General features: G+C 36.8%; 1 protein-coding gene across 1 annotated transcript in view; it reads left to right on the forward strand.

Annotated features, from left to right (window-relative positions):
- The first annotated feature begins 625 nt into the window (after positions 1–625).
- NEK7 (NIMA related kinase 7) overlaps positions 626–18467 on the forward strand; it is a 92975-nt gene continuing 75133 nt past the window's right edge. Inside the window, exon 1 of the mRNA XM_029935407.1 lies at positions 626–710. Coding sequence (XP_029791267.1) covers positions 654–710 — 57 coding nt within the window. The 5' untranslated portion in view covers positions 626–653. The remainder of the gene's footprint in view (positions 711–18467) is intronic.

The following is an 18467-nucleotide window of genomic DNA, read 5'->3' on the forward strand; positions in this document are numbered from 1 at the left end:
TAGTTATATTTTCATATAAAATAATACAAGGAACCTAGAAATAGTTGACATTGTGTAGAATCAGTGTTGTTGGATGGGGCAATACCTGTGTCTCCTTTGTAGTTCAATTCTAGAGCCTTGTGCAATAGGTAACATAGAATTAGTCTTGTGTTTACAAGTTAATAAATGTTTATTAATTATAAGCAAAGTATGCATATAGAACAAAAGTACTAACATGTTAGAATATGAAGATGAGGTGCATTTTAGAGTTGTATAACATTTACCATATTTATGGAAAGCTTATTATGTTAATTATCTTTGCATATTGGCAAGGGTTAGGGGAAGTATGTTTGGTCTAAACGGTATAATGGAGAAGAGAGAATGTCATCTCACAAAATAGGATTTTCTAAGCATGTAATACTACTTTGGAGAAATGGACTTAGTTGGGACAGTAAATATACTACTGTCTTAGCCAAACAGAGCTTGAAGTTAGCAAATGGCAGATATGAGAGTATGGGATATCTTCTTGGATACTTTTTGAAACATTAGGTAAATCTAAAATTTCAATGCAAGCCTTAGGCATATGATAAGCAAAACAACTTGGTAATGATTACATTATTTAAATTTCAACTTTATATTTTTGCAGAGTTCTGAAGCTCCTGTTGCTTCAGACAATGGATGACCAATCACAAGGAATGCAAGGGCCACCTGTTCCCCAGTTCCAGCCACAGGTAATTTGTTCTAATGAAGGCTGGGTGTGTGTGTGTGTGTGTGTGTGTGTGTGTGTGTGTGTGTGTGTGTGTAAAGAGAATTACAGTTCCTTTAGGAAATAAAATAGCTCCAACAATGCTAATTATGAATTTATAAATTTTAGAATTGTTTCTATTTTAAATAGTGTTTTAGAATACTTAGTTCTTGTGCACAAACGTTAAAAAAAAAAGGATAGCTTTAGATTTTAACTTTAATTGAATGCTAATTTAATTGAATTGCTAATATTAGAGCAAATAGAACACAAGTGAGGCCGTGCCCAGCTTGTGGGGAGCCTGTGTGTGTGGTACCTGTCTTTGCTTTGGCTGGCTGACCCTACATTATCCATAGCTGCCTTCCATTATTGCTACTTTGCTCATGTTCTCTGATTAGCATTATGTTTCTCCATGTAGGTGGTTGTTTGTGTTTTTGTAAAACACAAAATGAAGTAAAAAGTTCCATACAGAGCTTGCCATTAAGCTCAATATGTAATGATAGGTTAGAAATAATACACCTGTCCATGTAGGGCCAAAATCTCATTTTTGCTGTTGTTCATAAAGGCTACATTTCTCAGTTTTGTGTGTGAGGCATTCTAGAATATGTCTCAAATCTACTCTGCTAATCTTATCTCAATTTTGCTTAGATCATTATTCTGAAATTATTCTAAGAATCGGTGGATAATTTTTCAAATAAGCTCTATAGTCATATAGGTTGGTGGGACTTGGATTAAACAGTTACTTGATGACAGTCCTTCGTCAGGGCCTTTCTTTTTCTGCTGTGCACTTTTAATTTCCAAGGGAAGGACATAGGGTGTAAGTGTTTTTCACGCTTATTTAACTATGGGACTTCTTTTTTATATTTTTTAAGTGCATCTATTGACTTCTCCCAGAATCGGTGTGGGAAACACAGTGTCTGGGAAACACAGTTCAGAAAATTCTGCCAACACATAAACTGCCTTTTCTACCTCTATGATTTTGTTCACTTTGCACCCTCATTTTTTTCTCCAGTTTTTGAAATCCTGCCGGTCTTTGAAGCACCATCTACAATGACATTTCTATCATGAAGCTTTTTCTGATTGTAATATCTTCTTCTTGGAAACCTGATAATACATTCTTTGTGTGTCTTCTGGTACTTCTGACACCTTTGTATTATTTTCTGTGGACGTTTTCTTACCTCTGTGGGGTTACACTCTGCCGGAGGAGGAGCACTCCGCCTGACTTACTTTGGATGCGCTGTGGAGCTATGTTTCTTCCTCTGGAGCAGGGCCTCTAAGGAGATGTCATTGAAGCCCACCAGGGGCCCCTTAAGATGAAGATGTTTAAATCAGCCCTTTACCTAATTGAATTGAATTGAATTGCCGCCTTTGGTATACTTACCTGAATTCTCGGTATTCAAAAACAAGACCCTTTAGCTTAGAGTAAGGCTGCTATTTTAATTTCTTTATTTTTCAGTTTTTATTTAAATTCCAGCTAGTTATTATACAGTGTCCAATATTTTAAAAATCTCTCTATATTTTCTATTATGGTCATAAATCATTGAGATTGTAATTAGCACCTTCTAACTGTTAGATATACACACATGTTAGCGTCGGTTTTACCCTCATAGGCGAACACTATTATCTCATAGCCTTGTTGTTTCTAGTGAAGAGGATAAAGGAAGCACCTCTAAAAATTAGGCAGTTCATGTTACGATTCTGAAATCCACAGTCTGGGCCAGCCCTAAGTTTCAAAGGGGTTGGGGGAAGGACTTTCATTTTTGCCTCCTGCTGACTCACCTTCCTGGAAGGGTCAGAGCGGCTGTAAGAGGCAAAAATGAAAGTAATTATTTTCCTCTGAGACACTAAGCTGCCACACAGCATAAATTTCAAGATTATATATGTGGTTCTGCATCTCTTTTCACACTGTTCCTTTCGTTTATGCCTCCTGCTGCTGCTCCTGTGTGGGTGGCCCTCTCTCCCTGTTGGAAACAGGCAAGTGTCATCCCAGGTTCTAGCTGCCTGTGGCAAGTGGGGGAAGGGAGAAGGGTGTCGTCCCCCCCCCCCGCATTCAGACTGATGGTGTGAGATTGTGAAAGAGAGATTACCTGACAAGAGCTTAGAGGTGTTATTGCTTATTAAATCTTTGAAAAATGTTCCTGCTCTTGGTAGCATTATTTTCAAGGGCTGGGAAAGGACAGCATCTCCTCTGGTTTGACAACTTTCTTTTGTCCACACCATTGGCCTCAATAACGGGGGTGATATGGCAACATATGGTTAGCCAAGTGACTTCTTCCACTTTTCTGGTGCTAATAGTCTGGACATACACAGCAATCTAGGGAGGTCAGCTTTCTAAGTGTCAAATACCAGTTATGCCCTGTTAATGATGAGTGATGTATATTCCAGGCATATCTTTCCTTTCCTTGTTCGGAGATGAATACGGCAACCCCATAATTCATAATATATGGTCTAATTTTTAGTATAGAAGTTTCTTTTTGTATGTGTGTGAAGCTTTAGATTGTGAGATTTATGTATCTTTTAAAATGTGCTTTTGCACTAGTATCATTCTCTTGAACTTAGAGAAACATTCTTTCTATCTGCTTTCATTTTTTTCCCGTCCCTTCATTTTCTTCCTTCTTTCCTTTGATTCCTTCCACTAAAGACTAGAAGATACTACAAGGATATCTTGACTGGATTTTAATTCTATATATTCTCATTGCTTTAGACTCTTGTTTGTGGATCAACGGATTTGGCTTAATTAAAAAAAATACAAACTGTATAAGATGGTTACAAATAAATAGTAAAATGTTTATTTTCTACTATGTGACTAATTTTAAACAAGAGAAGTTTACAACTAACATTTTGTGAGTATTTTGATTTATGGTCATTGTTTGAAGAGGGCTATGGTACATTCACATTTTTATCATAAATATAAATACAAAACAATTATAATCAGTATAATACTAATGATTTCTGGGAGTGATTAGAAGGAGAATTCATTTTTTAATTAATTTATTTTGAGATATAGAGAGAATGCATGTGCACATGCACACGAGTGGAGGAGAGGCAGAGAGAGAGGGAGAGAATCCCAAACAGGGTTCACACTGTCAGCATGCCCCACAACATGGGGCTCAAACTCACGAACCGTGAGATCATGACATGAGCTGAAACCAAGAGTTGGGCACTTAACTGAGTCACCCAGGCAACCCAGAAGGAAGGTTAATTTTAATTGTAATAATCTTTAGGGCTTAGATTATAATTATTTATAAATTTGTAGATATCTAGTGTAACACTTTGCCTACTTGTGAAAGAGGAAAGTGTCCCACATCTGCAGGCAGAAAAATAGTCCTTATTTTACAGCTTGGGAGGTATGAGAATCTTGCCTTGCTGTTTTCTAATCTAAGCAGAAAGGTAGACTGACCATTCTTTTAAGCTTCATTGCAGCCCAATCCAGAGTCTCTTTGTGCTCTTGCATCTCTGTGAAAGGACTGGGAAGAGGTGAGGTGTACCTTGTAGCCTGTCAGGCTAGTAACCGCCAGGTGTGCTGTGGGCCAGAGTGGAGTAGCCCCCAGTGGACTCTGTTGAGTGGGTAGGATTTTTGGACATGATAACTGTATTACCTTCTTTTCTCTCTCTCTCTTTTTTAAATAATTTTTTTAAGGTTATTTATTTAGGAGAGTGAGAGAGCATGAGTAGGGTAAGGGCAGAGAGAGAGGGAGAGAGAATTCCAAGCAGACTCCATGCTGCCAGTGCAGAGTCCCACATGGGGTTTGAACTCATGAACTGTGAGATCACGACTTAAGTTGAGATCAAGAGTCAGATGCCTAACCAACTGAGCCACCCAAGTGCTCCACTTCTCTTCTCTTTAACTTATTACACAGAATTACTTTATTTATGAAAGTGATTTATAGTGTATTTAGGGTAATTTAGCTTGCTTCTTTCGATGAATAGATTTTGCCAAGGTACTTGTCATAATACCATTGAGTAGAGCTTTTATCTTGGGGGAATCTTTATACAAGTTTAGATGGAATGGTCTTCTTTTAACAAGTTTAGTTCATTGAGTAACTTTATTAATGAAGGTAATGGAGAACAAGCAGCTGCTGTTTTGAGGAAAGAAGACTCTTGCTATACATAGTTTAAGTTCATGACCATGAACCTTGACGATGTTGATCAAGAAACTCTTATTTGTATATCAGCAGCCATATCCCTTTAGTGCCTCTGCTCCCCATTCTCCTCACTGACTACTACCTATCTTTTCTTCCTCAGCCGCCAGCACTTTCTCCTCTGTCCTCAGTCACAGCTAATGCCCTTGCCTACGGACCTCGCTTAAAAAAAATCAGAAACATTCAGAAGAACATGCTCACAGACCCCTACTGGTTTATCCTCCTCCCAGAATTTGTACTCCTGTGATCTGCCTTTTCCCTTTCAGATGCGGAAGCCACACAGTCCTCAAAGGCCAGAGCTCCCATGAGCACCAGACCCCATCTCCATCCCCTGCTTATTTCAGCTTCCTCTGCTGAGTCCTTTCTATTACATTACCGAGGTGCTATTATTTTTCCATCAGACAACAAACCAAACCAAACAAACTCAAAAAACAGCATTTGAAGTCCTTCCTCTCTCCAGCTGTTGACCTATTTCTCTGTTGCCTTTTATTGCAAAATTCCTAGAAAGAATTATTTGTAGTTTTGTCTCTCTTTTCACTCTCTGAAGTGTACTCCAATTAAGCTTTCTCCCCGACCATGCCGCCTTCACTGCCCTTGCCAGGATCGCACTTCCCACGCTGCTCAGTCCGGCTGTGGGTTCTTCGGCCTCCTCTTCCTGACTTACCAGTTGCATTTGATAGAGTTGACCATGCTTTCTTCTTTGAAGTCTGTTCGCTGCTTAGCTGCCAAGAACTTTGTTTTTCTCTTGTCTCAGCAGTCCCTCCTGTACTGATTTCTCCTCCCCTCCTGAGCCTCTTAACAAATCAGGATTCTAAATACAATCTATATGCTGGTGACTCCCAGATTTATATCTCAACCCAGACCTCTGTCCTGAATTTCAAAGTCTTGCATCCACTTGCATACTTGAAATCGAATTCGCATGTTTCAAACCTAACATGTCTGAATCTGAACTCCAGATATTCCTCTGAAAACTGTTCTATGTACAGTTTTCTCTGTCACAATTACTGGGAAGTCCATCTTTGCAGTTGCTAGGCTAAAGCTTGTAGGGACACTCCTGACTCCCTCCAATCTATGCCACCACTGTGCTCAAAGTTAAGTTTTCACCTCACTGTGAAGAGCTTCCCAGATGGTCTCTGCTTCTGCCCTGTCTCCTTTCACTGTACTCTCAACACAGAAGTGATTACAAAACTACACAAAATTTAAATATAAAAGATAACATTGTAGTCAAATCATGTCCGTTTAAAACCTTATAATAGTTTCCCATCAGCTTGTTCACTTATCTTCTTCAAGTACACATTTGAATATCACCTTTGATCATTTAATGAAAATTGAAATTTCATGCCAACCTAGTATGCCTTCACTGCCATATTTTTCTCCATAGAATTTATCACCTTATTAGTTTTCATTTTGTTCATTGCCCTTGTTTTCTTAGAGTATAAACTTTATCACTAGTCTCCAGAACAGTACCCAGAGTGCACAGTCGATATTCAGTAAATGTTTATTGAATGAATATAAACTTGGTGTCAATCGGTACTCTGAAGCACCACCTTTTTGAATATGAATATTAAAATATTCAGAATTTCTGAAGATTTTATCATACAAGCAACCACCTACACCCCTCATTTCTTACTGAATTTTTTCCACCTCCTTATTTTAACTGGATCGTTCTCTCCTTCCCCCAAGGAGGACACTACTCTTCTCTCTCTCTCTCAGTCTTTCTCTCTCTCTCTCTCTCTCTCTCTCTCTCTCTCTCTCTCTCTCTCTCTCTCTCGGCGGCTTGTTCTCTAACAGCCGTAAGCCACAATGGTCAGGAGGTGGCAACAGCAGCCTCCTTCTGATTACTACCCCTTTCTCTTGGGAGGAGGAAGGGGTGAAACCTGCTGCACTGAGGCACTGCTCCCCGTCTAAAGGATTGTCACCTTTCTTCTGCCCTTCTCATCACCCCTCCCATTATTGAAAACCTGATCCCAGACTTGCTGTCTTTAACACCTTCATCTGCTGGGCTGCTACTATCGGTATCTACTGATAATTGAGTTCTTAAAATGGACCTACTTTGTGCTAAGTATTTTGAATACTTTGCTTCATTTATTTCTGACAGATAACATACAAAGCTTTGTTTTTCACACACTACAAGTAAGGGACTGAGGCTGAGACTAATTAACCAATTTGCCCATGGGAACATAGCTAGTAAGTGGTGGAGCTGGGATTTGACCCAGGGTTGTCTGAGTCCCAGCCAGTGATTCTTTAGCTTTCACAGAGGAAGCTCCTCATGCATTTCCTAGCCAGTTTGATTTTAATCACTATGACTCTTGATATTTTTATAGGTACCTCAAGTGTCCACTCTTCAAGATGAAATTTGTTATATTCTGCCCAAGATTGCACTTTTGCTTGTGATTATTACTACCATTCATCTAGTTGCCCAAATTACAAATAAGGGAGTCTCATACATTATGTTTAGGCAATTACCACATTCTCTTGGTTTTATTTTCTAAAAAGCTATCTGATCTGCTAATGCTCTATATCCTGACTATGCTGACTGTACCACTCTAGTTTATTGTTGCCTTTTCCCTGGATTATTGCCAAAACTTTGTAACTGAGCTCTTTACCTTTCATTTTACATTTATAGTTTATTCTTTATGTTGTAGCATAAGAAATCCTTTTAAAGTGTACTTTCATTTATCACACTCCTTAAGAGGCTGCTTTTTATTACTGTCACACTGAATTCTGCATTTCCTTATATAACTTAGAAGGTCTTGCATTATCTGGTCTCCTCTTACTTCTCTCACTGAATTTTGTGTCTTTACTTATTTTGGACTTTGATTCAGTCATATCTTGCTTATACTATGCTTTCTTTCATCTCCAAATCTAAGGTAGTAAAGTAATGGTATTCACAGATATTTAGTCACTAATGGAGCATGATGGCCTAAAGGCTTATAACAATGTTGCATAAACTATATTTTATGTTACAGATAATATGGATAGTTTATAGTCGAGGCAGTATATAATTGGGAAGACAACAAAAAGATTACTCTCAGAAAATTAATGATTGGGTAATTCCTTACACTAATATGCTTCCAACAAATGAGATCATACTTTGGAAAGGTATATGCACTCCTGTGTTTATTGCAGCATTATTTACAATAGCCAAGATATGAAAACAACCCAAGTGCTCACTGATAGGTGAATGAATAAGATAAGATATGATCTTGCCATTTAAAACAACGTAGATTGGTATTATAGGATATTATGCTAAATAAAATAAGTTAGAGAAAGATAAATACCATATGATTTCACTTATATCTGGAATCTAAAAGACAAAACAAAGGGACAAACAGAAAAACAGACTCTTGAATACAAAGAACAAACTGGTGGTTGCAGAGGGGGAGGTAGATGGGGTGGACAAAATAAGTGAAATTTTAAGATTTCAAGATAAAAATACTAGCTTCTAGTTATAAAATAACTAAGTCACAGAGGTGAAAGTATGGAATATGGAATATAGCCAAAAATATAATAATAATGTATGGTGACAGATGGTGACTATACTTATTGTGATGAGCATTGAGTAATATATAGATTGTTGAATTAATATCTTATAAACCTGAAACTAATATACATCAGTTATACTTCAACTAAAGTACATCAGTTACACTTCAACTAAAAGGAAGAACATACTAGCTCAGCAGTGCAGTGTTCACATTAGTGGGTCATATGTTAGATATAGTAGATAATTTCTACTCAATAATGTTTGTTGGATAAATGAATTAATCTCTAAATGAAAGTTGATTTAATTTATAACTCTTCAGCTAAATATTTTTTAATGTTTATTTCGTTTGAGTGAGAGAAACACAAGCCAGGGTAGGGGGTGAGGACAGAGAGAGAGAATTCTAGGCAGGGATTCTCTGTGCTGCCGGCACAGTGCCCAAGGTGGGGCTCGATCTCAAGAACTGTAAGATCATGACTTGAGCCAAAATGAAGAATCAGATGCTTAATTGAATTAATGTCACCCCTGAGCTAAATATTAATCAAATATATTATGTTAATATTATATAGATTTTAGTTACTTTAGAGTTATTTTAGGAAAAAAACTACATTGTAATAGAGAATAATAAGAAAGCTGTCAAATGAGAAGTAATTTCAAAATATTTAAAGTTTGGTTGAGTTTTGAATTTAGATTGCTCATATATCCATACTTAGAAGTAAGTGTTTCTCAAATTTTAAAGGAAATTCCTTGAGAAAGTTAGAGGATTTAAAAACCATGAGAATACAGTAAAGATTCTTTCATCTACTGTCTTGGAAATTTCTGTTTGAACAGTCTGTTTAGAGTGATTTGGACAAAGTTGAGGCCAACATAAATTAAAATAGTTTCCCAATGTATTTGGAACTGCATTCAGTGCCTGAGATATAGATTAATTCCATTTTTGAGAGTCTATTTGATATTTGAAAATATTGCAAAATTGCGTAGAGCCAAGTATTTATATTTACTTGGTGAAAAAAGTAAATAGTCTTGGTATTCTTCTTTTAACCAAAATGAGATATCTTCTGAAATGAGACCAGTAATTTTCATATGGTTCACAGACTGATTACTATTCTAAAGGAGGAATTTCAAACCTAGTTAAGTATTGGAAGCCTTCCAGGGGTCAGTCTGTATGCGATCATGGCACCTGTTTTGAAGGGAAACATTGAATATAGGGATTCTATTAAGTTTGTTAGAATTGATCCCATGGTTACAGCTAGATAACACTCACATCAATGTAAATACCCAGAAAACAACCCAAAGACTGACAGAACAAATTCTACAGCTAAATGTAGAGAAGAGGCCACATCAAAGAGGGAAGGGGAGAGATGCAGTGGGTCTGGCTGCAAGTGGGAGGGAGCATGGGGGTGGAGGGGGTAAGAAACAGACTGTCACACTGGGGAGCCTGCAAGGTGAAGATGAATCTCCATAGTACTTGGCATTGAAAGTCAGAGGGCCAAATTTGATGAGCTCTTTTAACCAGCAGAACTTAAAAAACCTGGAACTTTAAAAATCAGGCAGGCTTAGCCCACAGGGCATAGAGAGCTGAATCCCCACCCTGAGAGAGACATCACCACAAATGGCCCTCAGAAATACAGCCTAGAAGCAGCAGTTTGAAAAATGTCTGGCTGGTATGGGAGGGGAGCTATTTACTGAACTCAGAGTTCCCTGAGGGACTTCTCCAGGAACAAAGGAGCTGGCAGTCACCATTTCCCTCCCTAGCCCCCCAGCGTAGTAAACACAAAGCTACCTTCAGGAACCACACAGCACCAGCATTCACAACCTAACTGCTTATACCTCCTCCCAGCCCCTCCAGCTAGACCTGCCTCAGTCCAGGTGCTGTGGATTCCCTCCCCTAGATGTCCTGTGCAAACCTTTGACAACACTGCATCACCCAGCTGCGAGCTTTGTGGGGCCCCAGTTCCATTGCTGGTGGTGGCTCTTCACCTCCTATGGGAACACGTACACCTTGTTAAAACTGCATCCCCATCCGCGAACACTTTGTGGACTGGCCCCGCTGGCCCAGGTCTCTGTGACGGATGCTCCCCCACCCCCCTTGTGGAGGAAGATCAGGCCATTATCACTTTGTACGCCGTACCCACTACTTTCTAGAGTAAGAGACATAGCTAACGTTCCTAAAACACAGAAACGAACACAAGGTTTAGGCAAAATAAGGTGACAGTGGAATAGGTCCCAAATGAAAGAACAGGACAAAATCACAGCAAGAGACCTAAGTAAAATGGGAGATAAGTAATGTGCCTGATAGAGAATTTAAAGTAATGATCATAAAGTTACTTACTGGACTTTAGAAAAGACTGGAAGGCGTCAGTGAGATCCTTAACACAGATATAAAAAAGAAGCAATCAGAGGTGAAGAACACAATAATTGGAATTAAAAATATACTAGATAGAGTAAATAACAGGCTAGAAGAATCAGAAGAATTATTCAGCCACCTGGAGGACAGAATAATGGAAAGTAATCAAGCTGAGCAAGTGAAAGAAAAATAATTATGCAAAATGAGAATAGACTTGGGAGCTCAGTGCCTTCATCAAGCATAATAACATTCACATTATAGGGATCCCAGAAAAAGAAGAGAGACTAAAGGGGTCAGACAATGTATTTGAAAAAAATAATAGCTGAAAACTTCCCAAATTAGGAGAAGTAAACAGAAATTTAGATCCAGGAGGCACAGAGATCCCCCAACGAAATCAAACCACAGAGGCCCACTTCAAGACACATAGTAATTAAAATGGCCAAAAGCACTGATACAGAAAGCGTTTTAAAAGCAGCACAAGAAAACAATTACTTAAAAGAGAAACCGCATAAGGCTATCATTGGATTTTTCAACTGAAACTTTTTAGGAGGGAGTGGCATGATACATTGTAAGTGCTGAAAGGAAAAATATCTGCAGCCAAGAATACTCTATCCTCAGCAAGACTCTCATTCAGAATAGAAGGAGAGATAAAGAGTTCCCAGGCAAAAAAAAGTTAGAGGAGTTCATGACCACTAAACCAGCCCTACCAGAAATATTAAAGGGGAGTCTGAGTGGAAAGGAAAGACCTTAAGTAAGAGTAAGAAAAATAGGTAGCACAAAACCATTAAAAATAAGTTTATCTGCAAAAGTTAGTCAAGGGACTCAAAAAATAAAAGGAATAAATTATGACACCATGTACTTAAAACATGGGGAGGAGATTGGGTTCAAACTTAAGTGACTATCATCTTAAGATAGACTGCTATATGCTGAAGATGTTATCTTCATGTTACCATACATACTGAATGGTTACCACAGATCAAAAACTGGTACTAGATCATGCAAAAGATAGAGAGAAAGGAATCCAAGTATATCACTAAAGAAAACCAGCTTAATGCTAGAAGAGAGGAAGGAAAGAAGGGAGCAGAGAAGATCCACAAAAAAACCAAAAACCAAAGAACAAAATGAGAGCAAATATCTACCTGTCAATAATTACTCTGAATGTAAATGGGCTGAATGTTTTAATCAAAAGACACAGGGTGATGAAATGGATTAAAAAAAAAAACAAACAAGACCCATCTATGTGCTCCCTACAACAGAATCACTTCAGACTTAAAGACACATGCAAATTGAAAATGAGGGAATGGAAAAACATTTGTCATGTACATTGATGTGAAAAGAAAGAAAGCTGGGGTAGAAATACATCAGACAAAATTGACTTTAAAACAAAGACTTAACTAGAGATGAAGAAAGAGGGTTATATAATCATTAAGAGGACAATCCAACAAAAAGACAAAACAATTGTAAACATTTGTGCCCCCAACATGAGAACACCCAAATACATATGACAGTGAAAGACAAATATAAAGGAACTAATTGATAATAATACAATAATAGTAGGGGACTTTTACACACTACTTACATCAATGGACAGATCATCTGAATAGAAAATCAATAAAGAAAGGGTGGCTTTGATACACTGGACCAGATGGACTTAATAGATATATTCAGAACATTCTCCTAAAACAGCAGAATATACATTCATTTCAAGTCCATTTGGAACATCCTTCAAAATAGATCACATATCAGGTCACAAAAGAAGTCTCAACAATTTCAAAAAAGATCAAAGTTATACCATGTGTCTTTTTTTTTTTAATTTTAATGTTTATTTTTGAGAGAGAGAGAGAGAGAGAGCAGAGGAGTGGCAGAGAGAAAGGGAGACACAGAATCTGAAGCAGGGTCCATGCTCTGAGCTGTCAGTACAGAGCTTGACCTGGGGCTCAAACTCATGAACCCATGAGATCATGACCTGGGCTGAAATTGAACACTTAACCAACTAAGCCACCCTGGCACTTTGTACCATGCATCTTTTCTGACCATTGTGTTGAACCTAGAAATCAGCCAGAAGAAAAAATCTGGAAAGAGCAGAAATACATGGAGGTTAAATAACATGCTACTAAGAATAAATAGGTCAACCAGTAAATCAAGGAGGAAATAAAAAAAATATGTGGAGACAAATGAAAATGAAAACACAACACTCCAAAGGCTTTGGGATGCAGTGGTTTTTAAGAGGGAAGTTTATACCATTACAGGGTTACTTCAGGAGGCAAGAAAAATTTCAAAGAAACAACCTTAACACCTAAAGGATCTGGAAAAAGAAGAATAAACAAAATCCAAATCTAGTAGAAGGAAGGAAGTAATAAAGATAAAGCAGTTATAAATGATACAGAAACGAAAACAAAAGAAAACCCAATAGAACAGATCAGTGAAACCCAGAGAGCTGGTTCTTGAAATGATCAACGAAATTATAAACCTCAAGCCAGCTTCTCAAAAAAGTTAAAAACAACAACAACAACAACAAAAGAGAGGACTCAAAATCAGAAATGGAAGAGGAGAAATAACAATAAACAACACAGAAATACAAAGGATTGTTAGAGGATATTATGAAAAATTCTGTGCCAACAAAATGGACAATTTAGAAGAAATGGATAAATTTCTAGAATTTGCAACCTATCAAAACAGGAAACAGGAAGAAATAGAAAATTTAAACAGATTGATTACTAGTAGAGAAATTGAATCAATAATTGAAAACTCCCAACAAACAAAAGTCCAGGCCCAAACAGCTTCTCTGGTGAATTCTATTAAACATTTAAAGAAGAATTAATACCTATTTTTCTAAAACTATTACCAAAAAATAGAAGAGAAAAGAAAACTTCCAAATTTATTCTATGAGGACAGCATTACCCTGATTCCAAAACCACATAAAGATGGAACAAAAAAAACAGAACTGCAGGCTAATTCTTCAACAATATATTAGCAAATGAAATCCAACAATACATTAAAAAAAAATCATTCACCACAATCAATTGGGATTTATACCTAGGATGCAAGGGCGGTTCAGTATTTGCAAATCAATCATTGTGATATATCAATAAGAGAAAGTTTAAAAACTATATAATCATTTCAATAGATAAAGAAAAAGCATTTGACAAAGTACAACATCCATTCATGATGAAAACCCTCAACAAAGCAAGTTTACAGGGAAACCAGATAAACCTTTAATGAAAGCTTTATATGAAAAACCCACAGTGAATATCATGCTCATTGGTGAAAAAGATCTTTTCCCATAGGTCAGGAACAAGACAACACTCCTACCACTTTTATTCATCAGAGTTCTGGAAGTCATAGCTCAGCAATCAGACAAGAGAAAAGAATGAAGGGCATCCAAATTAGTAAGGAAGAAGTAAAACTTAACCATTTCCAGATGGCATGATCCTATATATAGAAAACTGTAACGAGTGTACCAAAAAACTATTAGAACTGATAAATGAAATCAGTAAGGTTTCAGGATAGACCGTTGTATTTCTATATACTAATAATGAGGCAGCAGAAAAGAAATGAAGAAAACAATCCCATTTACAGTTGCACAAAAAGGATAAAATACCTATGAATAATCTTAAACAAAGAGGTGAATGACCTGTACTCGGAAAACTATTCAACAATGATGAAAGAAATTGAAGCTGACACAAAGAAATGGAAAAGCATTCTATGTTCATGGACAGCATAATGCAGAAGAATGAAACTGTACTACTTTCTTACACCATACATAAGACTAAACTCAAAATGGATTAAGGGCATAAGTGTGAGATCTGAAGCTATTAAAATCCTAGAAGGGATTACAGGCAGTAATTTCTCTGTAGCAACATTTTTCTAGATGGTGTCTGAGGCCAAGGAAACAAAAACAAAAGTAAACTATTGGGACTGTATCAAAATAAAAACCTTCTGCAAGCAAAAGAAACAACCAACCAAAAAAATGACCAAAAAAAAAAATTTCACTCATATGTGGTTGTTAAGAAAACAAAACAAATGAGCAAAATGGGGGAAAAAGAGACAAATCAAAAAGCAGACTCAACTATGGAGAACAGATAGTTATCAGAGAGGAGGCAGGTGGGGGTTGGGTGAGATAGGTAAAGGGGAGTAAGAGTCCACTTGATAAGCACTGAGTCATGTATAGAATTGTTGAATCACTGTATTGTGCATCTGAAATGAATATAACATTGTTATGTACACTGGAATTAAAATGCATTCATAGTATTTATATTTAGGATATCTTTATATTTGTCTTCCTTTATGTCATTATTATGTGAATATTATGACTTTTATATGACTGGTTATGTTTCAAACAGCTTCCTCACTAAGTATTCATAAAGCAGGTATTTCTTATATTTAGAAATTTTGATAAGTACCTCTTTTTCAGCCACATTTATATAGAATGAATTTATGCATCATTTTTTTTCTTTCTTGACTGGATCTCATTAAGTATAGATCAAAGGGACGTAGATCAAGGAAGAACAGGGTGTGGAAGAGGAGTTATGATCGGGTGTCCAATGGAGGGTGTGGGGGATACCCAGAGTCCCTTCAACACGAACTTCCAGAGTCAGTAAATGCGGGAGGTAGAACAATGAATTCGATGGCCTAGACTGAATGTATGAAGGGAGAAGTGAGGGCCAAAAATGAACCCTGTGGAACCCCAGCATTTATCTGTGGAGCTGCCAGAAGGAAACAGAGGACTGGCTCTTTAGTGTGGTGGTTGAGATCATGACCTCTGAAGACAGATTATCTGAAATGAGTTCTTGGATCTCCCGCTTTCTAGCTATGTGATGGAGAGCACGTTATTTAACATTTATAAGTCTTACTCTTCTTATCAATAAATAAGAAAAATGGTTTTTACTTCATAAAGGTGATGCAGAACTTTCTTTCAGTATGGTGCCTAGCACATAGCACCAGGATGATGATAAAGAACGATGACGATGACGACAGTGTGAACTATGACTATGACAGTGGCAATTTCTGCCGATGATTACTAGGCCCGCAGATTTCTTTATCTATTGCTTGTTTGTATATCACATAATATCCTTTATTAAATTTTTATTGCTTACCTTCTACCCAAACTGCCTGTCTTTTCACTTTGTTTATCTCAGTAAATGGCATCAGTATGTCTACACACTCAACCCAAAAATGTATGATTTATCCTTGATTTCCCTCTATCCCTCACTTCTCATATTCAACTCATCAGTAGTTCAGTTCCTCTGACTGTATGTCAAGATCATATCCTGATTCCATCTGCGCTCTATCTCACTGTAACACTGTAACCATCCCCATGTCCAATCTCCCTGCTTCCTCTCCAGCTTTCCCTCCCCTCCTCTCTGGTTCCTTCTCCATGCAGCACTGCGAGTTATCTCTGCGAAGTGCATAGTGGGTCAAAGCACAGTGTTTCCCATGTAAACCCGAGCACCTCGCCGCTGCTGTCAGAGCACTGTGTGATTTTGTCAATGCTTACCTCTCGAACCTCTTCCCTTACCATTACCCCCTTCTCTGCATTACACCTACGCTGGCCTTTTCCCTTCTCACACCAGGCTAGTTCTTAAGACATTTTCTCCAGCTGTTTTTTTCTGCTGTTTCCTTCTGGTCTTTTAATTTCAATGTAAGTGTCACCTCCTCAGTAAGATCATCCCTAAATTACCCAATCTAAGAGAACTATCCACTCCTTTTCCATTTTATCACTGTATTGTATTTTTCTGCCTAGTAATTAAGTGTGCAGAATCAATTTTAGATACTATCATGTATTTGTTTACTTTTTATTGCTTGTATTTTGTATTCATTTGTTTATATCCTATTCCCTGTTAATACTTTTGGAATAATGACATTTTAGAAAACCTCTTTCCTCCATTTCTCCCGATCTCAATTTCCTTTTCTCTCAGTCAGAGACTTTTCCTTGCCATATTTTATTTAACCAGGTATGGCTGGTGGTGCTCATGGGAGGAGTGGGGGAAATGGAAGTCTCTTTGTCGTTAATTAACTATTCTGCTCATGATAAGGTGGGAAAGATAGTATTTTTGGTTATATAATTTAGATACAGTAATTATTATGTTAGGTAGTATAACTAATGATGATTAAATGATATAAGTACCAGGGTCTTATAAATATTTAACTGGATAATTAGTTATACCTGGTCACTCATTTTTCTTTTCTTATAGTGAATTTCCTCCTTTGATAAAAAGCCAGTTGTAATGATTAATAGCACATTGTTCAATCTGTTGCAAATTTCCAACACTTAGTATCTTTAGGAATAGGTTACCTTTGAAATAGTTCAATAAATCTTCAAGAGATAGAAAAAGGCATGGATCATTAGATTTTAGTGACACATGCTCTATTTTTTGTTTGTTGTTTTTCTGTTTTTTTGTTTTGGCTTCCAGTGAGGTTTGTAGAAAGTTTGTAGAAAACAGTATTTGACACAGTTATATTAAATATCATTAATAGGGTATTCCAGTTTGAGTAATTTGGTGATGAGTAATAGCATCCTTAAGATCATAGCATGAACTTTATCTCTAAATAAAATTGAAGGGGATTTTGAAGTTTTGTTATTGTTAACTTTTGGAGAAATCCAGTAATATTTATATAAAATATAAAGTAATTTATTAATTTGAATAATTGGTAATATGAAAACCACTAGTAGGAGATAAATTTTCAGTAACAATGAAAACTTTATTAATGATGTTAAATATAGTTAATGCTGACTTATATATTAACTCATTGATAACAATACCATTGAGAATTATCAGGAAAGAATTTTCTGAGGAGTTTATTGAGTCCATGCTGTGACTCGTCTAATTTTCCTAGAGAGATTTGTCATCCTAATGTTATCCTGAATTATTTTATTGCTCATTAAATATCCTTGCCTTCAGGGGCGCCTGGGTGGCTCAGTCAGTTAAGCATCTGACTTCAGATCACATCATGATCTTAGAGTTCATGAGTTCAAGCCCTGTTGTCGGGCTCTGTGCTGACAGCTTGGAGCCTGGCACCTGCTTTGGATTCTGTGTCTCCCTCTCTCTCTGCCCCTCCCCCTCTGGTTCTCATTCTTCATTCTCTTGCTTTGTCGCTCTCTTGCTCTTTTGCTCTCTTGCTCTCAAAATATAAATAAACATTAAAAAATGTCCTTGCCTTCAAATTTGAAGCAAATTAAAGAAATTAATTTAGTCTTAGGAAATCATCATTTAAAGAGTTTGCTGCACCTGTGAGAATAAGAGCCACTGCACAGCAGAATGAGTTTTATTTTAAAAGTTTTATATGAAGGAAGCAGTAAAGGCAGACTGACATATAGAAGTTAATCCCAATTAGTTAGCAAGATCTGGTGTTATGTGATTAGACTGCATTCAAATCAACAAGAGATGCATTACTAGGAAACCAGAATACTTAAGGTGTTAAATATTCTGAAGAATAACAATATTTATTATCATTCTCAGGTTTGATTTCTTAGTTGTTACCTATAATTTTGAATATTTATTTTTTGTTTCTGAGATTTCAGAGTACTTTTTATATAATATAATGTGTTAATATGTAGATTCAGAAATGTTATGAGTTTAAACATAATAACTTACCACAAAAATATAATATAAATGCTTCCAAGAACATTTTTAAGTATTCCTTGAGAGTTATGGGTGTCTTATAGTTAGTAATTAAGAGAGAAAGTAATATTGAGAAGTCACACATAAGGCTTGTTATCCACATTAATTTGTTAATGTTTTAAGACTTCTTTCAACAATTAATCTGTTTGAAAAT

This window comes from Suricata suricatta, chromosome 3 (assembly GCF_006229205.1).
Source record: "Suricata suricatta isolate VVHF042 chromosome 3, meerkat_22Aug2017_6uvM2_HiC, whole genome shotgun sequence".
Classification (NCBI taxonomy): domain Eukaryota; kingdom Metazoa; phylum Chordata; class Mammalia; order Carnivora; family Herpestidae; genus Suricata; species Suricata suricatta.